Source organism: Alternaria dauci, chromosome 5 (genome assembly GCF_042100115.1).
Source record: "Alternaria dauci strain A2016 chromosome 5, whole genome shotgun sequence".
NCBI lineage: Eukaryota > Fungi > Ascomycota > Dothideomycetes > Pleosporales > Pleosporaceae > Alternaria > Alternaria dauci.
In genome coordinates, this window is record NC_091276.1 from 2,140,011 (window position 1) to 2,163,275 (window position 23,265).

The 23,265-nt window shown below is 51.8% G+C and overlaps 10 protein-coding genes across 10 annotated transcripts; 6 read left to right on the forward strand and 4 right to left on the reverse strand.

Moving 5' to 3' along the window:
• Nucleotides 1-421: 421 nt before the first annotated feature.
• On the reverse strand, nucleotides 422-4,408 carry ACET3X_006180 (uncharacterized protein). The gene is made up of 4 exons (XM_069452363.1): nucleotides 2,402-4,408; nucleotides 1,387-2,291; nucleotides 1,047-1,324; nucleotides 422-958 (listed from the first exon to the last, which is right to left on the reverse strand). Exons 2-4 carry the CDS (start codon nucleotides 2,284-2,286, stop codon nucleotides 490-492), a joined length of 1,647 nt encoding a protein of 548 aa, XP_069306540.1. The 5' UTR covers nucleotides 2,287-2,291; nucleotides 2,402-4,408; the 3' UTR covers nucleotides 422-489.
• A 541-nt stretch (nucleotides 4,409-4,949) lies between these two features.
• Nucleotides 4,950-5,501, forward strand: ACET3X_006181 (uncharacterized protein; the record flags this gene model as incomplete). The annotated part of the gene is made up of 2 exons (XM_069452364.1): nucleotides 4,950-5,285; nucleotides 5,496-5,501. 2 exons carry the CDS (start codon nucleotides 4,950-4,952, stop codon nucleotides 5,499-5,501), a joined length of 342 nt encoding a protein of 113 aa, XP_069306541.1.
• A 368-nt stretch (nucleotides 5,502-5,869) lies between these two features.
• Nucleotides 5,870-7,234, reverse strand: ACET3X_006182 (uncharacterized protein; the record flags this gene model as incomplete). The annotated part of the gene is made up of 1 exon (XM_069452365.1): nucleotides 5,870-7,234. The coding sequence occupies one exon, from the start codon at nucleotides 7,232-7,234 to the stop codon at nucleotides 5,870-5,872; it is 1,365 nt and encodes a 454-aa protein (XP_069306542.1).
• A 1,904-nt stretch (nucleotides 7,235-9,138) lies between these two features.
• Nucleotides 9,139-10,056, forward strand: ACET3X_006183 (uncharacterized protein). The gene has a single exon (XM_069452366.1). The coding sequence runs from the start codon at nucleotides 9,272-9,274 to the stop codon at nucleotides 9,920-9,922; it is 651 nt and encodes a 216-aa protein (XP_069306543.1). The 5' UTR covers nucleotides 9,139-9,271; the 3' UTR covers nucleotides 9,923-10,056.
• Nucleotides 10,057-12,726: 2,670 nt separating this feature from the next.
• Nucleotides 12,727-13,389, forward strand: ACET3X_006184 (uncharacterized protein; the record flags this gene model as incomplete). Its single annotated transcript, XM_069452367.1, has 1 exon — nucleotides 12,727-13,389. One exon carries the CDS (start codon nucleotides 12,727-12,729, stop codon nucleotides 13,387-13,389), a length of 663 nt encoding a protein of 220 aa, XP_069306544.1.
• A 357-nt stretch (nucleotides 13,390-13,746) lies between these two features.
• On the forward strand, nucleotides 13,747-14,487 carry ACET3X_006185 (uncharacterized protein; the record flags this gene model as incomplete). The annotated part of the gene is made up of 1 exon (XM_069452368.1): nucleotides 13,747-14,487. One exon carries the CDS (start codon nucleotides 13,747-13,749, stop codon nucleotides 14,485-14,487), a length of 741 nt encoding a protein of 246 aa, XP_069306545.1.
• Nucleotides 14,488-14,525: 38 nt separating this feature from the next.
• ACET3X_006186 (uncharacterized protein) lies at nucleotides 14,526-16,628 on the reverse strand. The gene is made up of 3 exons (XM_069452370.1): nucleotides 16,209-16,628; nucleotides 15,848-16,136; nucleotides 14,526-15,743 (listed from the first exon to the last, which is right to left on the reverse strand). Exons 2-3 carry the CDS (start codon nucleotides 16,009-16,011, stop codon nucleotides 14,555-14,557), a joined length of 1,353 nt encoding a protein of 450 aa, XP_069306546.1. The 5' UTR covers nucleotides 16,012-16,136; nucleotides 16,209-16,628; the 3' UTR covers nucleotides 14,526-14,554.
• Nucleotides 16,629-17,256: 628 nt separating this feature from the next.
• ACET3X_006187 (uncharacterized protein) lies at nucleotides 17,257-18,279 on the forward strand (the record flags this gene model as incomplete). The annotated part of the gene is made up of 4 exons (XM_069452371.1): nucleotides 17,257-17,400; nucleotides 17,636-17,648; nucleotides 17,700-17,724; nucleotides 17,868-18,279. 4 exons carry the CDS (start codon nucleotides 17,257-17,259, stop codon nucleotides 18,277-18,279), a joined length of 594 nt encoding a protein of 197 aa, XP_069306547.1.
• A 1,690-nt stretch (nucleotides 18,280-19,969) lies between these two features.
• On the forward strand, nucleotides 19,970-20,732 carry ACET3X_006188 (uncharacterized protein; the record flags this gene model as incomplete). The annotated part of the gene is made up of 3 exons (XM_069452372.1): nucleotides 19,970-20,071; nucleotides 20,120-20,206; nucleotides 20,334-20,732. The coding sequence occupies 3 exons, from the start codon at nucleotides 19,970-19,972 to the stop codon at nucleotides 20,730-20,732; spliced, it is 588 nt and encodes a 195-aa protein (XP_069306548.1).
• Nucleotides 20,733-21,224: 492 nt separating this feature from the next.
• Nucleotides 21,225-22,770, reverse strand: ACET3X_006189 (uncharacterized protein; the record flags this gene model as incomplete). The annotated part of the gene is made up of 4 exons (XM_069452373.1): nucleotides 21,225-21,722; nucleotides 21,773-21,862; nucleotides 21,919-22,706; nucleotides 22,755-22,770. 4 exons carry the CDS (start codon nucleotides 22,768-22,770, stop codon nucleotides 21,225-21,227), a joined length of 1,392 nt encoding a protein of 463 aa, XP_069306549.1.
• Nucleotides 22,771-23,265: the final 495 nt, after the last annotated feature.

Sequence of the window (23,265 nt, forward strand, 5' to 3'; positions counted from 1 at the left end):
GTAAAACACCTCGGAGGAGTTTGGCGTCCTGTACAGCTACCGCATTATACCCTTTTTTTCTACTTTGTGTCTTCCGAAGATGTTTAAATTCAGTTTTCCAGTGTGCTATCCAATACAACATGATACATCATGCGGAATCTTCACAAGACTTCACCGCTGCTTGTAAATTGACATCTAGGGCATCATATACGTATTGACATAGAACAGATACAGTATCGACGCACATACTGGAACATTTGGAGGATGGAGAGTATATGATTTTGCACTACATGTTCATTTCCAATGACGAAGTAACACTGGCACTCCCGGTAGAGGTTTCTTGCAAGAAGATGCTGTTCTCATTCATATATCTTCAACTATGCATCTATACGTCGATACATTGTGCATGACTACCATGACGCTCAGGCGATTGAAAGCGAAGTCTAGCTTCGTAGGGGATGGAAGCGCGATGAGCAGACTATTGCTCAATACCGCCAGTCACCCATCACGTCACATACCGTCTCTGATAACCTCCTCGCTGACCCATCCAATCTCGTGCCTGTGCGCTGTGATGCACTCAAGGAAATAGTCATACTCGGTCCAAAGGCTACCAAACATAGCAAACTGCTGCTTAGCCCAGCGAATGTTCTCAGCCCAGTCACTTGAATCGTTCGGGTGAGGCTGGCTCAGCAGATGAAGCTCGCGGAATGGGGCGTGGCGGCGGGGACCGTTGAAGCGGGCGTAGTCATAAGCAGACGCGTACATGGCCTCCATAGAGGTGTGAGGGGCAGAGGAGTAAAGGTAGATACTGAAATCGTCGATCCTGAGGCGGCCTTCTGAGAGGATAGGAGGGGCGAGGAAGATCGGTGGGCGGTTGAGGTACTCGCGCGCGGCATCCATCACATCCGGGGCATAATCGTTGGTCATGTATGAGGGTACCTCCCGCTGTCGCTTGTCTTTCTGGGGTGACGGGCCGATACTAGTCCAATGTCAGCGCAATGTCTTGTGGCTGGGGACAACAGATCACGTCATTGAGCTAGAGGACATGATCTAAGTAAGAGACTCACCCTGGGACTTTGAGCTTCAAGGGTCCGCGCTCAGGTACGAAAGCAGCTTTGATGTTGGATCTAGCCTTACGCGCAGCAAGGCGACCGCGAGCTGTAGGGACGGGCGAAGTGACCTCTTCAGCGTCACTCACGTTGTCCTCGGGAACATCATCATCAGGCTCTGACTCGCCTTCTACGAAGTCGTCATCGTCGGTGGATGAATTAGGCGGCGGCGGCAGACGGGATAGCTTCTGTTTCTTTGCGGGAGTGTCGTAGGGCGAGTCGGAGCAGTCCTTGTCCTGTGACTGACGTCAGTAACATGTTCAGACACTACCATTAATGAGGTGGATCAGAAACCCACTGCGATATCTACTTCAGACTCTTCAGTAAAGTTGATCTTCCTACCGACGAGCCTACCGCTCCTCCTCTTGTTGCCATCCAGCACTTTTCCGAGACCATCTCCAGTACGCTTTTGGGGTGTTGTTGACATTGTAATAGCAACCGAGTCGATTTCGCGGATGAATTTCTTGTTAATGCTGCGCGGGGTTCCGGTCTTACTGTTGGGAGTCCGACCTTTACCTGGTGTAGACTTGGCGGGTGAAAAGACGTAGTTGTTGTGACGAGCGAACACTTGCCTATCGTGGTGAGCGGGGGTAACAGTGACTGGTCCACCGAGGTGATTGATGAGGCGCTGAAAGTCGGTGGGGAAAAGCCACACTTCCTCTTCATGCTGAATAGCGTATTTCACACAGCGGGTAAGGTCGAGTGCGTCATCGCCAGATGGGTGTTCCTTCACATGTTGCGCAAGGACTTTGAAGTCCAACGGCTCACAATCCTCGTTGACCATGACCTTTTTAGGTGTAGCAGTAGTGATAATCTTAGGATGGGTGCGGTTGGGTGTACGAAAATCGGTTACGCTGAGGTCGTCTTCAGGTCTTGGGATCTCACGCTCATACTCCAAGTGCGATCCGAAAGTCCAGTCCCGATAGCCTGCGCGCCGCATGGCGTACTGGATCATGACCATAGCAGAGTTGGGTTTGAATTCTTGACCGGATGGCTGGACCCTAAACTCGTTGATCATAGCGGCGAGGTGGCCAGCTTTCGCACCATGTACAAGAAAGCGGTCGACAACATCGATAGACTTTAGCCAGTGTGGAAGATATGCCAGTATTTCGGCAGCGGTCATGTTGCCGTCCGGGAAAGGGAGGTTCCAGCTTGGGCAGTTCACGCCGAAGGCATTGTTCTTAGCAATAGCCGCCATGTCTACTGATTTGATAGTCAGCATAGGTTTCGCTGAGCACGCAGAAGAACCGAATGAATGGCATGTGTGCAGGTAGAAGCTGCATGGATAGCAAGAATTGCAAAGGCTGCCTTACCTCGAAGTAAATGCGTGCAAGTGTCGCCAAAAGTCGATAAGCAGGTTGGGCGTCGTCGTTCTCCTAAATACCAATCTCGGGATGTGCCCAACAACTGGGAATACGAAGCCCAAGAAACGCTCCAGGATAGCTAGAAGTTGGTACTTTGGCGAAGCGGGGTACAGCCAAGTCGTGCAAAAGTTGCTCCAAATGACGCTCGGACCGGGCGGAGAGACCGTTTTGTTGATATTGCGATGACCATAACAGCAACGCGATGTACGCTCTAGTTGCCACGTGCACATTACCGCAACCAACACGGGAACCAGCCCTTACGAATGCGCCGTGCATGTGTTCGTGATTATGGATCGGCCGCCATTTCCCATACCGTCGTCTGAACATCTTGTGGTTGCGCCGTTGTCTTTTGGACATCTTCCTTCCCTGACAGCAACAGTTCTAACCCAGATAGGTAGCGCAATGGCACCAGGAGCCGAGCCATCTAGGCTCATGCCACGATTGAACACAAACCCATGCGACGCACATCATGGCCATGGGCTCGGTCCAACAGCGCCCTCAAATTACCTCCTCTTTCCAGACCGTGCGTACTTGGCAGCCGTTGAGCACAGGCATATCTTTCGAACAGCGTACATCGCGGCGGCGACGTTGTGGACCGCCTGATCACAAACGGCGCATCATCACATCTGCTGTGATCAATAATAAACACATACAGAGATCTGTTGGCGGAATGGAACCAGAACGCCTGTCGTCAAGATATCTGCGAAGCTATGCGTAGAGCCAGGTACAAGGATTGGCGGTTCAAGGCATATGAGACTTCTCCAGAAGAGAGAGAGTCGATCTGGGACGAGAGCGATCTGGATGTCACAGGCTGTTCAGTGTCCGGACCGGGTGGTGTGAAGAAGACACCAGTGAGTAATATACCGCTCAAGACCTTAGTCGTGGACGTGTGACGTGAATTGCAAGGTTATGGCGCGCTGGGTTCGACACGAATGGTGGGATACTTTTTGAACGGTCCACACGAATCGTGGTTTTACCCTCGCGACTATGATGCGGTGCTGCGGCTCGTGGGCGGCGCAGGTCCTGTTCGACACGAACATAGCGATCGCAAGGCTTCCAAAAGATGGACCGGAGTGAGCCCGCCACCATTGTTGAGCGCGTCAACAGATGCCCTGCTTGTAGCAGATGAAAGAAATACAGAAGACAGAAAGAAGAACTTGGGTGGCATTGTAGGAGACGCATCAGCAGTGAAGAAACAGAAGAAAATAGACATATTGTCATCAGCAACTCCGCCGATATGTGGAACACTAGCACTAGAGACGCCTCAAAAGAGTAACAAATCCAGAGGCAGACCAAAGAGGACAGTAAAGATTGAAGAGGAGCCAGAGTTGGAGGAAATTGCTGAAAAGGACGAAAATGCGATGATGCAGGCTAGCCAATACCTACCGGCGACAGCATATGTCGCACCCCCAGAAGACAAGATCATGCCCTGGGAGACAGCAACTGAATCAGAGGATGAATCAATCGGTTTGGCGTTCGCAAGGAGAGATCAAGTGGGGGAGACTGATCCGGATAGCGCTTATGCTTTTGATAGCCATCGTCATGCCCCACCATACCGACAGCCCTATCACATCCATCTTCCGGATCCAGCGGACACAAGCCGATGGGCAGAGAATGTGTGGTTATCATCTGTGCAAACACGCTGTTCCGCTACCCGTGGAACGCATCGTGCAGATTCGGAGAGATCGGGACTGGATATTGGATGAGTTCCTGGCTGAGAGAGAATAGTAGCGGGTGAGTACTGCGATGACGCTGGGGTCGAGAATGCCTTTGGCCTGGCTGTTTGGCAGGTCAAAGTGATGGCAATAGCGTTGTGTCATGTTGGTCCCACGTCATGTGAGTCAGCAGCAGCGGATGCGCGCCTAGGAATAATGTGGTCAGCCAGTAGCCAAGCAGACACCAATGACATCGTAGACCATATGCGTGGTATTGGGGATGGTGGTGCGATGGGTTCGCTCCTGGTGGCGCTGGGAGTGATGATAGAAGGAAGAGGTGAGGTGCCACGGCCCCACAAACCTCAGGCTGGGCGTTTCGGGCAGGCACGGGCTATCGGTAGCGTCGAGCACTGTTCCGACCGAAACAAACGTCGAACACCTTCCAAACTTCCTCACCCCAACGCGACAACCATCGCCCTTGCACTTGCTCGTTTCACGAAAATATGGCTTGTATACGATGTCGCGTGACGCCACAGTGGATCGGAGGCTGAAGTTCCCGACGCGTTTATCGTCGCAGAAGATGATTACACACAATGACAGGCAGTAGGTTGCGAAACAGCGAAAGCTTTTTGAACGAATCCGCTGTATGTGAGAAAGGTATTTAGATGCGAGAGGCCCTCTCGCGATTCGCCTTTCAAAGCTCTTGCTCTACACGATACCTCAGAAAACACTACACGAGCCGGTCTCACCTAATACACTCTTTACGAACCGACACGAACGTATTCGACGACCTTGCACACCTTAGATCCAAGACGCCCTCACAAACCATCAATACTCGCATCATGCGTTACTCGACCATTATCAGCGTCGCGGTCGCTTTCGCCCCGGCGGCACTCGCACAAAGCTCATCGGCCACCATTACATCAATGGTCCCCATGATGTCTCCCTCCGCGCCTCCCGTCACAATGGCTTGGAACAACGAGCCTAGCTCCACGGATTCATCGGCTCTTGCTTCGAAAGCTTCGTCCATGAACTCCGCCATGCAGTCGGCGCAGTCCTCAATGTCCATGGATATGGAAATGGAGAGTGGCATGACCATGTCTAACGGTATGGTCATGGCAACGGGCACTGCTCAGGCTGCCATGGGCAACTTCACCGGTGGCGCTGGCAAGATGGAGGTTGGTGGTGGTGTGGCAATGATGGCGGCCATCTTGGCTATGCTTTGAACGGATTGCATACATATCTAAGGTTTGCTGAAGCGCACAACAAATGCTCGATCAGCATATCGTTGCTGTTTCGTCCTTTTGATTATCTGGCATTCGTTTGTGAGAACTCAGTCTCCGTATCGCATCTTTTCCTCTCTTCACAAATACCATTTGTACAATTAGACCTAATGTCGTTTCATTCGTATGTCATACAATTTCTTGACTTCTCACGGATTATGCAGACCGCAAGCTGTCACAAATTGCAGGCGAATTGTTCCTGTAGCGACAACAGGATAGGCGAGTTTACACCACAATCTGCTCATACCTCATCCATCCTGATCACATTGATGGTCTCAGCAGGTTCACTTGCTCCAACAGCCTATCACTCCCAGCGTAAGCCCAGTTTGTCCAGAGAGATTCAATGATGTTACGATGAAATCGGACAGTGCTCGACATCAAAGTCGAGTCAGGCAGCGATCTGAGACTAAAGGATTTTCATTTTCATATAAATGATATCATCGCCTACCACCGCCGAAAACGAACACTACAGACTGCTCTTACTGTCCAGACCTCGGGCCTTCGGTTTTAAGAGAGGCACCGGGAAAGTTGCTTCCATACTCGAACATACTCTTGCCCGCTGGCACGCCCTGACACCCACCGCCCAGATCCTTGAGCGGCTGCAAGGCCGGCCCAAGACGACTGTTGACCGCACCCAAAGCAGCAGTCAGGGCAGCACCTCCAAGAACCTTGCTCAAGAAAGACGGGGTATCTGCTTGCACAGTCTGCGCAATAAAGCACCCCATTTTCTTCGGATCATTCAAATCCTCTGCGAGATTGATGAACCCGCCGGTAATATCACCTACGTTGACGCCCGAGAAACTGTTCACCGTGCCCGTGTTGCCGCCGACCTGGCAGTTCAACGGGTACGCGGCGCACTGTTGCGCAGTCGAGACACCGATGTCTGCGAGCGTCCACGGGTCAAGCGGGTGGCGCTTGTACCAGTTGTCTGGGATGCGCTCGTATCCGTATTTGAACGTCAACGCACCGCTGGCGTCACGCTTGTAACTGAAAAAATCCATAAAGACCTCTTGCGTCAAGAACCCGCGTGGTGCCTCGGCGCTGTGGTTCGCGAGCAACTGGAACGCGAACATGTGCGCGCCAAAAGTAAATGCAATGCCAGCGTACGCTGGACTGAAGTAGAATGGATTCGTAGCGATACTGTGTTTCTTGCGGTTGTTGGAGTGCTCGGCGAGGACGCGAGGCGTAATGTTACCCCCTGTGCGCGCGTTGGCAAGGTCGAAGAGCTCTTGCATGTATTTTGGGTAGGAGCGACAGTTGGAGTTCATTTCGGGTGCCAGCCAGTCGCCGCGGGTTAAGCTAGCATCACCCTCACTTCTGAGATGGCCGTATGCGCAGATTCCTGTTTGGTTGCCGAGTGCGTTGCCGATGAGTGGAGGAAGTGAGCTGGTCTTGGGGGAATGCGGACCGATGCTCCAGCGGCCGGAGATGGGGTCGCCGTTGAAGAAAGCAGTTGCAGTCTCAAGAAAGATGGTGGCTGTCTTATCCAGGCCGAAAGCTTGCCACAGACCGGTGTTGATGCTTTTTGCGTCGACGATACCGTCACGCTGGATGTAGCCGTGGTTTGCGGCTGCGTTGAGGCCGGAACAGGGGCCGCGAATGTCTCCTGGGCCTGGGGCGCGCCACTCGTGCTCGCCAGATGTGTTGACGAGTTGGAGGGCGGGGTCGAACTGATTGAAGAGGGCGTGGTTGGGGGTGCCGGGATACTCTGGGAATTCGATGATCTGGGGCGTTGTTTGACGCTCTTGGATCCGCTTCTCAGCGACCATGCGAGCTATCTCGGGAAAAGCTGAGACCAGCAGAGCTGGCCCGGCCAGGATCGCTAGGGATGTCTTCGCAAACATCGTGTCTTGCAATGATGGAGGGCGAAGAAATGTTGAGAATATTATCCTGGAGGAAGCATCGAATATCTTATATGTCTTCGCAATCACCGCTACAGATTAGTGCAACATTCGCAGTGCGGAGTGGAGGGTCACTCGTAGAGCTGTTCATAGTCGATCCGTTTGACCCTGAACGAGGTTCTGTAATCGCCGGCGTTGATCTGCAAGGCTTACATGACTACGCGGTATAGTTGCCAAGATCGAAGCCAGGAGTAACACCGCGCTATTCAAGGGCAACGGATGTCGTTCCGTGATTAGCAGTACAGTCAGACCAAGATTTAGCTGCGAAAGAAGTCCAAAAATGGCAAGTACCCTCCGAAGCCGTCTGGTATGCCTAGTCACTCCGATGTATTACCTATGTAGTAATTGGGTTGTGTGCAAGTGTTGCTCCGAATTTGTGTCGTCCTTTTGGGATATGATCGGAATGAACGGAAGCTACAGTAGCACCTCCGCAAGTCGTTGATGTTGCGCGAGGTGTGAAGAGAAGTCGCGACGGCCTCTGGCAATCTCCGACAGCTTTGAGAGTCGCTTGGAGTGAATTGCAGAAGTACGAACTATGTGATATGAACCCAAAGGTTGTATCATCCGGCTGAGATTCAATCCAGTTTGCTAAGTCGGTTGATTATCGCACGATGCGATCGAGCGGGGATGGATGTTGTCTGCAAGACACCTTCAGTTCACTCCTTTCTTGACCTTACCACTCGCTCGTCCGGAGCTTGCAGATGACTTTGATTCCCATTTGGTAACCACGCTCATCGTTAGCACACCGAATGTAGCGCTAGACGGTCAGCCACGTTATGCGCAGGTTTGCTCAACCAATCAAAACATGTGCTACAGACGGCGGGCGCCGTGTAAATCACATCAGAATGAGGGAATGGGGTGGCGTCAACGCAAATGTCGATTTAAGCTCGGGGAAATCTGAGTTCGGGGCCACGCTAACGGACACTACCCCGGATCTTTTACACTCCGTGGTTTAGATCGCCCGTTGGTTACCCAGATGGTATTTGAGATGATCCAAGAACGGCACTTCTTACATACGGTAATCGCGCTATTGGCTGATAGTCCCAGCAACGATTCCAAGATTGTCTGCCAAGTGGCTTGACCTGACCTTGGGAAGCTTCCAAGGCTCCGTTAGCATCACGCACTCCGCCCGTGACTCTTACTTGTAAATCTTCAGCTCTTCATGCCTCGGCTTCTTCTCTTGGTATTCAGTGAACTGTAACCCTAGTGTCAGGGAAGAGTGTATTCTCCCATAGCCGGACAAGTACCTAGTCGCCGAAGATCTCACCAATCAGCGCTCTCGCTAGGTACTGTCCGCTAATACCAGTAGCCCCTGAGTGGATCAGCGAGCTATCCCTTATACTGATCACCCAGTATCTAGTCCCCCTTTTGAAAGTCACCTGCATGCAGGGGTGCACCAGCACGAAGCGTTCGGTAGTGTATGCGGTATACTGCTGCTTCAAGATTGTCTGACACCAATGCCATTCAATCGACCGTCCCCTAAGGTACAACCCAATGATTATCACGATACATTAGGCCTCCACTAGGAGCTCGAAAGTGACTTTACACACTTGTGAATGTTACCTAGGTATGACTGCAGTGAGGTCTATTGGCTAGGATTGCGCTACCCAGGTAGCGACTTGAACGTAACAGTCCTGCCCATCTTATCAGAGCTCGATATTATTGTGATGAATATCCAGTGCGTGTCTTGTTCAGTTAAAATCAAAATTGTAGCTCCATCGCTATAAAAATGATAGCATTATGCTGGCACGGCAATGTTCCATGGGGCCAATTATTGCCAGGTATGACGTCATGCCAGCATCCGCATCCGGGCTGCTTATAGAGACCTGGAGCTGGCTTCTCCCTTCGCCACAACCGGAACACCAAAAGCTTGCTCATAATTGGACTGTCTTTAATTTCTCATAAGAACTACCTGAATAGTTGTCGCCGTACCAATATACAACCCTACGGAGAAAACCCGAAACAGTTCGCACCTGCAACATGGCGACAACAGATCAAATGTCGCTCTTAGACCGTGTGTTCGCCGCGACAACGACGGAAGAATCCAGAGAACTATACGATGAGTGGGCAAAGACTTACGACTCAGACATGACCCTCCACGATTTCACCGCCCCACGTCTAGTCGCCCAAGCTGTCGCCCGCGGCCTGAAGCTGAACCATATCTCACCAGAAAATCCTCTCGACGGCCTAAAGATTGCGGATGCGGGATGCGGTACCGGTCTAGTTGGCATCGAGCTCTCAAAACTTGGCGCTACGGATATTCTGGGTCTCGACATCAGCGAAGGCATGCTAGCGGTCGCTAAGAACACTGCTGTGTACGATGACCTGAGAACTACGGACTTGACGAAGCGATTAGAATTCGAAGACGGAAAATTCGATGCACTAACGTGCTGTGGCACGTTCACGCATGGCCATTTGGGGCCGGAGCCGTTGGAGGAGTTTGTGAGAGTCGTCAAGGTTGGTGGAGTTGTTGTTGCAACTGTTCTGGACAGCTTTTGGGTTGAGAAGGGGTTTGAGAAGGAAGTTCAGAGGTTGAATAAGGAGGAGAAGGTTGATGTTGTAGAACAGGATCTACACGAATATCGGAAAGATGCTGGAGGCGGACGCGTATTGATTCTACGGAAGCTTTGACAGCGAGAAAGAACGCGATGGCACATGCCATCTTAAGGAGGCGCCGTTGAACTGCTCAAGCCACGCGACATGTATGTGAAATCCTCGGTCCGGCGATGCACTTAGATACGTCCAGAGGGAATATAATGAGAATGAAGAAAAGTAGTTCGATAGCTCATACTTATTCTCGAAATACTATGGGATGTTGCTGTACATTGAGCTATGGCGTTAACTGGGTTTGAGGTATTCCCAATTTGTGAGCGACATTCTGGTGGCAGTGTTTGTGTTGCGCAAGTCGTGAGCGGCAGATCTTGTCTTTATGATCGCATTTCAAGTTATTGAGGCTTTGTACGCTCTTCGTCTTCGCCTGCGAGATCAACCACCCACCTTCTTAGTACTCATAAGGCCACAGCATTTGCTTGTCGACAACGGCTATTTCAATCTTCTTTTCGCTGTGCTGTTTGATCTGTTCTGTGATCAGGTGAAACCAAACACGTCTTAATGCAGCCGGCCAATCACGTGGAGCATGGTAATTAAGCCTCCGCAAGTTTTCAAAAGCACTGACAGAAGAGAAGCCAGCAATGGATTTCCGATCAGGTTGTCTGTATACGTGAACAGTGGAAATGGCGTTTCGCACATCCTTGGGCATGTCCATGACCAGGCCGGGTAAGTGATCGAGGCGCACGATAAGCTTGTCGTTTTGGGAGACCAGCAGCTTTGTCTCTGCATAGTACTGCCGACATACCGATTGGGACTGTAGAAGCGCGGGCAGAGGTTGGCAAGTAGGAGATGCGCTTATGTCGTAGGAAATATAGATGCACCGTTTCTGTGCTGACCACGGTACCGACGAGTACAAAGGGATCAAGGTGCCGTCCGTGGGTTAGATGTAGGCATATATCCTGTTGCGAATTTCCCCAGGCAGGCGCAAGAGCGGTGACTGAACCTGGTTACGCAGTGTGCTACAACGCAGTCAGTTTCATTTGATGCACCTTTACAAAAAGGTATTGAACTTACATCGCCGCCATAACTTCGAGGGGAGATACTGAAGAAGACATTTCTCAGGGCGTGAAATATTGGTTGAAGATTTTGCAGACGTGTAGGATGTTGTGGTTGTTGGTTGGAAAGTGAGATAATTCTGGTAAATACTGTATGCACCGCTACTAACCCTTTTCGGGCTTAGTGCCACTGCAATGCTCCTTTCGCTCCCAAGTTCGTCTGTCGTCCACTACCTAGGTACCGTTACAAGGCAAGAATACGTCAGTCCATCACAATCATCCCACGAAGATAGCCGGCGTACCCAAATGGCGTCGGCTGCGCGAACTGCGATACGGCAAGCCCCAACCCAAGCCCTGCGCCTGCCACACCCGTCTCTTGTATTGACGTGCTCGTCATACGCCGACTCACAGTTCCAACAAAACACTCCTCGTCCCAGTCGTACACGTATCGTTGAAAATCGTTATGCTCGCGGAAACGATCCGGTGCGTATCCACGTACAGCCGTAAAGAGATCAACCAGATCCTCGTCCCTTCCTTCATCGAAGTAGATCCGCCCGCCAATAATCGGCCACGCAGCCGAGTATCGAGACCTAGGTATTGAGCCACATGCCAGCCATTCTGAGGGGCGCATGTATTTTGGATCGATGTCAAGGAGTGGACCAATTTCAGCCATGCAGACCCATTGATCCTCCCCACGCTTTCTGCCGTGCCAGAGCGGAACCAGAGCACCGTGGAAGATCGAGGTGCCTATAAGGGCGATGGCGAGATCTGAGGCCTGAATTCGGACCACCTGGATAGCGTCATGGCCCCGAACATGAAGCGCGTACGCCTCGTGCAGCGCCTCCGCTGATGCCAGTTAGTGTGACTGTATATTATGCTATGAGACAAGAGCGGCTACCAAAGTCACTGAACACCGAGATGAACGGGCTGGGCTGTGCGTCGCGAAGACATAGGTGGTGCTCTATGCATTCCAGGCTCAAGTGCGAGAGCGTGAATTCACAATTTGCCTGGAATAGGCGAGCGCCGGTAGCTGATCTTGTATGATAGGCCGTTGCACTGAGCTCACTGAAGACGCGATAGAAGCATGGCCCTCCAAAGTCGTTGACCGGGTCATTTTGAGCGAAGTCGTTGCTGATTGGCTGGTCAAAATCTAGCCCCGTCATCGATCGCCGTACAGCGGACGTACCTCAACATTGTTCCATCCCAATTCATCTCAAAACACTGCAATGGTTGTCATCATCTCCTTGCCCTCGCAGCAAACAATCACCGGATGTATTAGAGATATTGCACAGTTTAACGTCTCGCGTGGAAGCCATCGGGTCGACTGGTCCGTGATGGCGCAAAGCTCGCACCACCACGGTGCAGCATTTTCTCTCCGCATCGGGCGACTTGTCCAGAACGCAATGCCGGCGTGCATCAGCTCTTCCCCAAACAAACACCTTCACTCATGAATTCGGTACTGACGAAGTTGCTTCCGCTTGCGGCTCTTGTGAGGAAAAAAACACCTCTTGTCATGCGCACAACTCCCAAATCTGGCAGCCACGCACGAGACGCCTCTCGGGCCACGCGACACGCTGGAACATGTACAGTGTTCAAGCAGTTCCCTGTGTGTCGAAGACCTTCACCTTGTTCGTGTGAATTTCGACGCTCTAGAACCGTGATCAAAATATCGAACGACTGATTAGAGTGAAGGCGCAAAACCAAATCGCCTACAGCCTGGTTGGCATTGGTGTGAAAGCATCCAGCTCGTTGTCTTATACGCAGCACCTCTTCCTTACTGAGAAGTTTTGGTTATATTTAGAAGAACATTCAACCAAATATCATCTAGATATGACCATGGACCGATCACACTTGACGGATGATACACAGGAGCCGGTCATGCAAGAGACAGAAAAGGCAGCCATGCTACATTTGTGGCAAACCATGGGGTATGGAGGAACTCCTGGTCTCCCGAACTACGAAAGCCGCCCAGTTTACCCTGCTGCAATGCACACGGAGCCGATCAACCGTGCTATTACCCTCACCCAGCCTACTCCGTTGTCTTTACAAGAGGCGTTAGCTACATCGCAGGAGACTGTATCACGAGCTATGGTCAATGCAGCTTCTGGAGAAGATGCACGCCCACCTGCACCGCTCGATCGTCATCTCCAGGACATGTATCAATCTTTTCCTCTAACGCCTACCAGTCCTCACCAGCATTCGGGACTATCTCCTGCGCAACCCTCTGATCCGCCATTTTATTTTGTCTCTCGACCAGATCAAGACTACGAGGCCATTCTACAAGCTATGGCAACTGGTAACTTTGACATTCCCATCTTTGGAGCAGCAGGTACAGCCTTTATGAACCGCCCACTTCCAGGTACGCCTATGCCGCAGAACAAGAAGCGGAAGTGTGCTGAGACACCGCATGACACGGAAAGTCACGAGTTCGAGAGGGAGACAAAGAAACCAGCGAGAAGGGAGAAGGCTGACAAGCTTCAGAGCTTCACGTAGACGGCACTTTGCCACTAGTATTAGCTAGACAGCGCAAACTCAATATACGATCCTTTAATGGAAGCAAAAATTACAGAAACTATCGAGCGTGTGTGGCATGCTCCAGTTGCAGATCGGCTATTCACAGCGTTCGACTGCGTGCCAATATCTCCGTTCGACACATCTTGAATGCAGCCGTCTCGATTTACTGATGATCACTGTAATCCTCATCTTCGGCAGTCGCGTAATGACGTAACGGTTACTACTGCATGAATCATATCATACTCTCACCAGGTATACAAAATCGGAATCCACGAAACATTTCTAGTCCCTTCACAATTCTTAAAGCATATTCTGACATCCCAACCCGCCGCCAAAATGCCACACCCAAGCCTCGAATACACGACCATCCAACCTCCACTAGACACCTACCCCGAGCACGCCACGCGGAACAACGCCAACGGCACAGACGCAGATGTGCTCGAACGCCTAAAGATCCGTGAGATCTGTGAAGGATGGGGCATGTACCGCGACGCAGCAGAATGGCAGAACTACTCATCCATGTTCCACCCCGGCGCGTACATTACAACGTCGTGGACCCAAGGCCGTCTGGACGACTTCATCGCCTCGTCGAAAGAAGGGTTTGAGAAACAGACACCGCATGGTCCTTTTCCTTATATCCTGCATAGAATCTGTGGGCAGACGGTCGATGTCCAGGGTGATCGCGCGATTAGTAAGATGAAGGTTACGATTACGTGTCGCATCATGCTGGATGATATTGAGATGGATAATGAAGCCGATACGCGGTTCTTTTTCTTCTTGTCGAAGAATGGGCAGGGGAAATGGGGCGTGGATTTTATGACTCTGCTTTTTGACAAGGATAAGATGGTGCCTGTTGTTTCTGGCAAGGAGTTTGAAATACCAGAGGACGAAGTCAAGCAATATCCGAGTGGATACCGGTACCTGGCGTGGGCGGAGAGTAAGGCGGAAAGGCCACCGAAGATGGATCTGAATGCGCATGGGCCAGAGAGAGATATCCTGTATGCCAAGTGTAAGACGTGGTTGGAGGGAGGGGAGGTAAAGCCTAACCTCACAGGACATAATGTTGTGCAGTACTAGGCCTTGGTGGCAGAGAATGGTGAAGAGAAGAAAATAGTTTCATATAAAACGCTACATACAATACATCTTAAACATTCTGCTCGTTGATGAAAAGACCAGCCATACCCATACCAGTACCAATGCACATACTGGTGAGCAGCACCTTCTTCTTTTGCCTCCTGCACTCGCTCAAACCAGTGACGATTTGACGTGCACCGGTGCATCCCAGCGGGTGACCCAGCGCAATAGCACCTCCCCTTACGTTGAGCTTGTTGGTATCGATCTTGAGTGTGTCGATGCAGTATACGGCCATTGATGCGAAAGCCTCGTTGATCTCAATGAGGTCGACGTCATCGAGCGTGATGTTGAACTTGGAGAGGAGCTTGGGGATGGCAATGGTTGGGCCGATACCCATGATCCTTGGTGGGACACCGGCGACGGTGGCACCGACGTATTTTGCGAGGATGGGCTGGCCGAGCTTCTCGGCGGTGGAGCGCTTCATCAGGAGGATGGCAGCGGCACCGTCTGTGAGTTGCGACGAGTTGCCAGCGTGTGACCTGTCGCCGTGGGGCAGGAAGGCCGGCTTGAGCTTCTGGAGGGTTTCGAAGGTGGTGCCGGGCCGGATGCCCTCGTCCTTGGTCAGGGTGACGGTCTTGAGCTCGCCAGTTTTGGGGTCCTTGACCTGGGTTGTGATGGGCACAATCTCATCTTCGAACCAGCCAGCCTTCTGCGCAACCTCGGCTCTCCGGAACGACTCAGCAGCGTACCTGTCCTGGCGCTCGCGCGAGATGTTGAAGTCGCTAGCGACGTTTTCCGATGTCTGGCCCATGGGCTGCATGCATTCGTTCGCGTCCTTCTGCTCGAGGATCTCGTCCACAAAGGGCCTCTCGAGCCTGTCGCCACCCACCGTCATGCTCTCGGCGCCCATGGCCAGACCAATCTCGATGCTGCCGACGGCGATCTGGCTGGCAATGTCCTGTACGGCCTTGAGGCCCGAAGAGCAGAAGCGGTTCACCGACGACCCGGCTGTCGTGATGGGGAAGCCGGCGGCGAGCATCGAGGCGCGGACGTAGTAGGCGGCCTTGGAGTCGGACACGTTGCCGACGCAGATGTCTTCTACAAGGGCGGGATCGAGATTGGCCTTTGCGACGACCTGCTTGAGCATCTTGACCATGATGCCATCGAGCGTCGTGTCCTTGAATCCGCCCTTGTGCGCCTTGCACAGGGGAGCGCGGATGGCGAGGGTGATGACGACATCGTCGGGGTTCTTGGTGGTGCTGTCGAGTACTGTCAGCGACTGCGTGCTCCCTCTGTCGTCTACCGCGCCATGTCCTTCACGTGCCGTCTTCTTCGTCTTGGTCTGGGACTGGGGAGAGCTTACAGGGCCGAGACGCCGCTCGTCGAGGGCGTCATGTGCGAGACGATGGACTTGAGGCGGTCGGTCATTGTCGGATTGGTGAAGATGAATTGGATTGAGGTATGCAAGAGGCGACGGCGAGGTTTGGGGGAGATAAAGACAGAATGCGGAGGCGGAGCTCTTAACATATGTTTGTGGGGCACACAACCGCGACGCAGCTTTTGGGCCGAGGATCTCGGAGCCACAAGTCACGTGTTCTTCTTCTCCGGCAACGGCCCTGGAGCATCGTCGGACCGTTTTCGCCTCGTCAACACTGGAAGAATAAGCATACTAATCAGTATATACGTTCGTGAGGTTGGAGGACATTGCTGGGGTCCACACGTACTTGTTGTTTGCTTATCCACAGAACCGCTGCACTGCCAATCCCATCTTCCCCACAATTCGCCGCCACACTACTGAGCCTCTTAGTCTGGCGCAGCACCTCTGACCTCATCCATTTTGACTTGGCTGCTGCGAAACAATGCTCCTCACACATCCACACCGTTTTCTTCGCACCTGACCCGCTCTTTCACCGGTCCATGCGAGGCATCAGGCCCTCTACCTCGCGTCGACGCCACCAATCTCTGCGTCGCGGTTTGGCCCCATTGTCCCATCGCATCGCGTCACGTCTTCTTGGCAAGACATGATGCGCACGAATCCTTCAGTCTCCGACATTGCGTTGCGTTTGACATATACAACGTCTGTATCCCTGCCTATGAAAGGTTACATTGTGGGTTGTGTGTGTATGCGGTTAAGAGCTAGTGCATGAAGAACACAGCCTCGTGGCCAACAACACGACCCAATATTGGTGAACTGCGCCGCCAGTCTGTTATGCCAGCAGAGGGAATTTGGCCCCCAAATACCACCACACCCACACCACATTCCAAAAAGCATGTTTGCACCACCATCACGTTGCCATGAGGTAGAAGTGCGAGAAAAGGCAGACCCCGCATTTGTCGCGCACGAGTTTTTCCATTAGTGTTTACTTCCATCATGATACCGCGAAGACCAACCACGATGCCATGCAGAGCTTTTCGGATCCCCTTGTCCTACCGGCGAAGCGAGGCAGATCTAGACTAGCAGACTTACGCCCGACTGTTATCGAAATCTCCCCAAACCCCCTACACAGGCCAATGACTTGAGAGACGGCTTGAGGTACACCGCAGAATGCATGCTGCCTGCAAGCGCCCACAAATAGACCCAACTCCTGATTGGAGAGAAAAGTGCCACTGGCGAGGCTTGCATGGTTGAACGCAACGGAAGCATGGGGGCGGCGGAGCAAGGCTGCGCTTTGACCTCATCCTCCCTATCTTTCCCAGTACTACATATGCTCGTCCTGGGCCTCATTGCGATGAACGTCGCCCGCGTTCTTCCAACTGCTTGCATTTTCAACCATGGCCGCTGCATCGTTGTCAACTTCCTACACGTCGTCCACACCGACGTCGATGGCAGGACCGTTCATGACCGCTTTCACTCCGCCAGACCACTGCGGCAACGTTATCAAGACGGACTGTTATCTTTCCACGCCTTACAGTTATGTCAGCATGGGATCTTCCTATACATATTCTTACTTGGATCCCGTTAGCGATTGTTCTTATGTGGAGCGCGACCTCACGTGTGGCTCCGATGGACATGCTACTCGTGACAGTGCATGTTTCCCAAACAATGATGGTGGTGGTAGTACCGGCGCGTTGATCTTTTCGCCAGGAACAGGGTGTCCTGGTGGGTGGGAAACGCTGAGTGAGGTTGTATATTCAAGCCAAACTACTGCAGTGTGCTGCCCGTCGTAAGTGTATCCTACACGAGTTCCTCGAAGAATGCTCATAACATCTTTTAGTGGCTATCGAGCACACTCCACCCAGGTGAGTTGTATCAGGTCTATCACCTACACCGACGACGCCACCACTGTCATGTCTTGCTCCAGTGGCGGGGGCATGGTGTCCGACACTATTACCCCTTCTACGTACACTATTTCCGATTCCACTTACACCTCCACCTCTGTCAGCACAAAATATTCGATTGTCTGGGCGCAAAGAATGCTGGTGGTCTACCCCACTGCCTCTGCAAGCGACGCAATTATCACTCCACTCGACGAACCGACCGCGAGCCCCGGGGGAAGTTCCCCACAACCAATACCCCCAAACAAGGACGAATCTGGTCTCGGTACAGGCGCTATTGTGGGCATCGTTGTGGGCGTGGTCGGCGCGCTACTCCTGGTCGGCGCATTCTTCTTCTGGCGTCGTCGCCAACAAAATCATCGCCACGCCCCAGTCCCAAAGGGTAGCCCGGCAGGAGAACATGATGCGTTACCGGAATTTGTTGCAACGAATGGCACGAGAACTGGGCCTGCGCAGATGACCACATCCACATCCAATGGATTGTTTCAACCACAACCGGAGCTGAGGTCTCCACGATAGAGACTGCGGTGGTCGGTCGGTAGTTTTGCGTGCTGAGGACGCTGAAGATCAAGCGCGCATGTTTTCCGATTACGCAAAATTAGTCGCTTCCGCTATGATAATGATACCCTTTTTTCTCATATCATTCCATGCGTCTATTGGTCTCGCCTTGTGTAGACCGCTTAATGACCTTGTTCTTACAACGCTCTTGGTAACTTGGGCATAGGACGATCTCCCTAGACGCTGATCGATGGCTTGTTGTTTATGCACACGGCCGGGAGCGACCTATGATTGTAAATCGCCGCGATGCAGTGGAAACTTCGTGCAGGCCAGTTGATGGGACCATTGTAAAATGCCCCAGGTCGATGGTGATCCGGTACACAGGACTAGAACGCCCATCCTTCCATGAACAGGTTAGCGTAGCGTTAGCGCGTATCGACGGCCCCATTACATCAGTAGCTGCTGTCTAACGTTCGGTATCGAATGATCGAGTTAAACCTCGCTTGAAAGAACACAACGAACACACGGCATCGCTATTCTGACTGACAATCTTTCCACGTGCCTTCCCATGCTACAAGGGGTCCATGGCTCCGCTACGGTAGCTTCGTAACCAACAGCTAAGCTGCGGTTCCAACATGACACCGTAACACGATCTCGACTACCTACGTCTTTCGAGCATGCGGTCACCATAACGGACACTACTATCACATCCAGTTGATGCAAAAGTTGTCGTGAAGTTGGAAATTAAGCAGTTGTTAGCGTTCACTGCGCGCTCGAAGTCGCCACCGCTACCATTCGTCGCAATACCTTGGAATCGACCATTGTCCTCTTAGCAGGGAAGCTCACTGTATACTATAAATGATGAAACTGAGGACCAGAATTTCTAGCAAATATGAAAGACTCAATTCGAGAGAATATGCAGAATATCCACGGGGGATGACGGCAAGGGACAAGTGAGTCTTCGGAGACATCTTTGGCTATTTGGCAAACCTAAGAAGATAGTGAAAGAGAACACAAGCGAGGGATCTTTGGTGCTTCTTCGCTATGGGAAAAGAGAAGAGTCAGTCGTTCGTCCAACGAAGGAGTACCAATCTGCGCTTCCTGAGGCGATCGTACAGCCCAAATGGAGCTCGGCTGATCAAAGAAGAGAAAGACAGAGCCTGGACTCGCTGTTTACCAACTCAAATATGCAGAATATGAGAGTACTGACTCGAGAATCCTTGGTTTCACTCTTAGGCACCAGAAAATATCGGCTCTCACAACAGTCCCTTGACCCACACTACCATCGCTACCTACTCGAATCTTTTGCTCTTTCGTTAAATCAACTCATCTATCCACACTGAAACAGTCCGATCTTACGCAAATCACGTAAGTTGACCCACATATTCGCGCGACTGCAACTATGAACAGTTCTACCACCGCCGCCCAAGGCGGTTTCCCATTCAAAGTCCCCACACAGACAGCTCAGAACGGCGCTGGTTCATCGTCAAAGTCTCGCAGGCGCTCGGGTACCACATCAGACCCTTCTGCCAATGGAAATCATATCAAAGAATCCAATTCAGATGGCGAGGACGAAGGCTTGGAGCAGTCAAGCAAATTCCCTACGAAGGTCTTGGTTGAGTTGCACAGAGCGAGGCCCAAAGGGCCTTTCAGGCCATCAGTGGCGCATCAACTCATACACCTGCTGAAAGGCAAGCAGCTACCACCAGACATGTTCCAAAGACCTATCCACCCACTGAAGAGCTATGCGACGCCCTCGCAATTCGATCTTTCCAGCCTCACCATCCCGCTAACAGCGAAGGAGATCTTAACAGTAAACCATCTTCTCTTGCCACTCTATAACGTACTTATATGTATCCAGTTCTTTCCAAACCACGTCGACATTCCCGAAATACAACACAGGTTCTGTCACAGTGACATCAAAGGCTCGTTTCAGGCCAACTTCATTGTAAGTAATGTTAGGGATTGGCTGTATGTTTGTATTCCACAGAACTAATATGATCGTGAAGAATTCTCAGTACCGTCTCCAGGGCATAATGATCCTTATACCCATGGATTGTCGTTCGCACCTCTAGAAATCGAAAGCATACTTGGGAGGAGCGTTCCCAACGAAACCCACTACTTTTACCACCGGTCACTACACTTTCGTACCAGGTGAGGCCAATGGCTTCGACAACGTCAGGATAACCTACCCGCTCATCGACTGTGGCTTCCACGTTCACCCGCGCAACTTCCCTATGGGCCCCGACAGCGGCCCCTTCACGAAAGCTCTCATACAAGTCCAGCTTGCGGGCAACACGACACTGATGTTGTCTGAGCTCGACACATTTATTGCGGCGATGGGCATCAGTCGGGAGCTAGAGGACGGATACACCGATGCAGGTTTCCAGGCTAGACACAGGGTGATGGTAAAGGAGTATAAGGCTTTCTTGCAAAAGAACGCAGGGAAAAAGAATATTCGATTTGATCATTGAGATTCGGGTCAGATGGTCGCACGAAAGTGGAACATCTACGAACAGCTGGATGTATAAGCCTAAGTGCTGGTGGAGAGCTTTTAGGCATCAAGAGGACCAGCATTATCCGGTATTCGCGGCAGATTCCACTGTGTCCAGTAGAATCCTAGTGCGAAGAGGCTTCCACAGTCGCAATCGGGCAACGTATTAGTCTGAATTCAGCTGAAGACTTGTTTCTAGAACGAATGCAGTGGCTCAAACAAGAGAAATGTCTAAAAATTGCTTCATTCAGTTTAGTCTACCAGACCACAGTTTAAACATAGTAGAGTAAGAGTTGACAGACAATTCCTTCCAACAACGCCGTCCATTACTATGCACACTTGGAATGGCTTTTGTAAAGATCACATTGTCGCACAAATATGTCGTGGAACGATTGCAGAAGATATGCTTTGCTTCTCAAAGTCGTGTGCATAGCCCATCTACATCACTACAAGCGCCTCGAACTGGTCATTACTAGACATCATTGGAAAGTCCTGCTGCCCTCCACCACCTCCTGATCTGATTGTAGCCTGGATCATGTCTTGGAGCCAGGTCAAGAGTCACGTCGGGAAATAGACGATCGCGAGCCGCTCGATCAGCCTGGACGACTGGAACAAGACTTGGACCTGGAAGGTTGTACTGGGTGTTCAAACCCGCTTGAGTTATGTACTGCTCAAGTTGAGACAACCGTACATTATTATGGCCGTGGCGGCGAGCGTGAAGCACAGCAATAGTCAATACCCCTTGATCCGCACCTTGAGGGAAGTGTACTAGACCATCGCCTAAGCTGAAGAGGAAGCAGTCGCGAAGATCGTTGAAGTCCACCCTTGCACCAACGCGGTCGGTATTGATGCCCTCGAGTGTAAAGCCAGCGGGATTGCATGCGTGGCTTTGGGCGCCTGTTCGGTGCTTCTTCATACTGCCAAAGGTATGGGCCCGTAGGTCTACTGTCCCGAGCGATCGCTGGTAGAACTTTGTATGGATCAGTATAGGCTTTTCAAATGTGAGGGCTGGACACTTACAATTAGCATGCGTAGCATGGAGAGACTCCAACCGCCTGCCTCAAATCGCTTCCACAGTGCTCTCCAGGATGAGGCTGCGCGAGGAAAAAACTATTCTTTGGTTAGCTCGTCTTGCGCATGCTGAGAATTGAGTGATAATGACTGACTGCAACAATCTCCACCAGGTTCACCTGAATGTTTGGTCCAAGAAGGCGAAGATCGACATGTTCCCACAGTGCAACACTGTTGAAGCGGCAATACGAGTCAGACAAAGCGCGGGGAGGCAAAGTCGCAGACCGGGGAGTAATCATAAACCAGGCCAGCTTGCGAGACTCCGGCCACTCGTACAAATGAGTGCCACTCACACCTCCAGGACGGATACCAGCTGTACGGGGGCCCTGGAGGATAGCGACATGGCCTGCTCGGGTGAGAACAATGGGCTGTATGGGCCGAGCCGCTGGTTGCTGTGGCGCCCTGGGCGCTATGGGAGGGAGTTGGGGCCTACTTCCTTGTATCTGTAGTGGCTGGCGTTGCACTTGAAAGGCTTGGCTCGCTTTCCAGTCGATGTACTGTAAGTAGTGCGAGAGACTGTGTAGTAGAGCTCGACTCCTGAGCTCAGGTGTATTGAGGGCCTCAAAGGCCATTCGCACTTCTTGCGGGACGCGCGACCTATACTCAGGTACCAGTTGCAGAAGCCCGTAACACTCGGCGACTAGGATAGGCTCCATTGTCACTGAGTCCTTGACCCAGTACTGTAGACCGCTCGCTGTGGGTACCATTGCACCGATCTGTTCCAGGCGCTCACTCGAGTTGCAAAAGTCCCCGATGACCTTTCGCGCGATTGACGAGCGGGTTACTGCTGTGGCGCGGAGCTCATCGCGAGTTATTTCGCCGAGCACTGGCTGCAGGTGGTAGTAGGAGCCTACGAAGGGAGCCGGAAATCTTCTAGTCAGTACTATTGGACTCAAAGAAGCCATAGAAAGACGGCCGTGACATAACATACCACTGTACTGGTCCATTGTGTTGTGTGCGTAGTCAGTGAAGTCGATTGGTTGGTGTTGATATCAGAGCTTCCTAGGTATGGTAGTTGTGTGAAGAAAAGTGGTTTTATAACTTAAACCCGCAAGAAAACGTGAGCCACAGACCATTCAGTCGCTTATAAGTGAGAGCAAGAGGCACGTGAGTACGCATTCCGGCTCAGATCGCGTGAATCAGAGAGCTGTCGGAAGAATCATCGGGCCCCTGCACCCACGTGCTTTGGAAGCCAATCGGCAGTGTTTTCACTCATATCATGCGGACATTTGATTGCTGAATCGTCACGAAGATACTGGAAAGGACTGCCGGATCTGCTACTGCTTGTATAGGTCACCCAATTTAGGAAATTTTGGATATGAAGAGCGATATGACACAATGCCCGTATGTAGTTCTCCAGGCGAAGAGTATGTTCTCAACCTGTGACAAGAAGGGGCACAGTAAGAAGCTGGTACTTCCGTTTGACTGGTTTGTAACCGGGA

What these genes read in the sequence shown, in the direction of transcription:
- ACET3X_006186 (XM_069452370.1), bottom strand. Translation starts at nt 16,011, where the DNA reads ATGTTAAGAGCTCCGCCTCCGCATTCTGTCTTTATCTCCCCCAAACCT. An exon ending in ACGAGCGGCGTCTCGGCCCT is followed by an intron (nt 15,744 to 15,847) that starts GTAAGCTCTCCC and finishes AGTACTCGACAG; the next exon opens with CACCACCAAGAACCCCGACG.
- ACET3X_006183 (XM_069452366.1), top strand. Translation starts at nt 9,272, where the DNA reads ATGGCGACAACAGATCAAATGTCGCTCTTAGACCGTGTGTTCGCCGCG.
- ACET3X_006180 (XM_069452363.1), bottom strand. Translation starts at nt 2,286, where the DNA reads ATGGCGGCTATTGCTAAGAACAATGCCTTCGGCGTGAACTGCCCAAGC. An exon ending in AGTCTGAAGTAGATATCGCA is followed by an intron (nt 1,325 to 1,386) that starts GTGGGTTTCTGA and finishes CGTCAGTCACAG; the next exon opens with GACAAGGACTGCTCCGACTC. An exon ending in TTGAAGCTCAAAGTCCCAGG is followed by an intron (nt 959 to 1,046) that starts GTGAGTCTCTTA and finishes ACATTGGACTAG; the next exon opens with TATCGGCCCGTCACCCCAGA.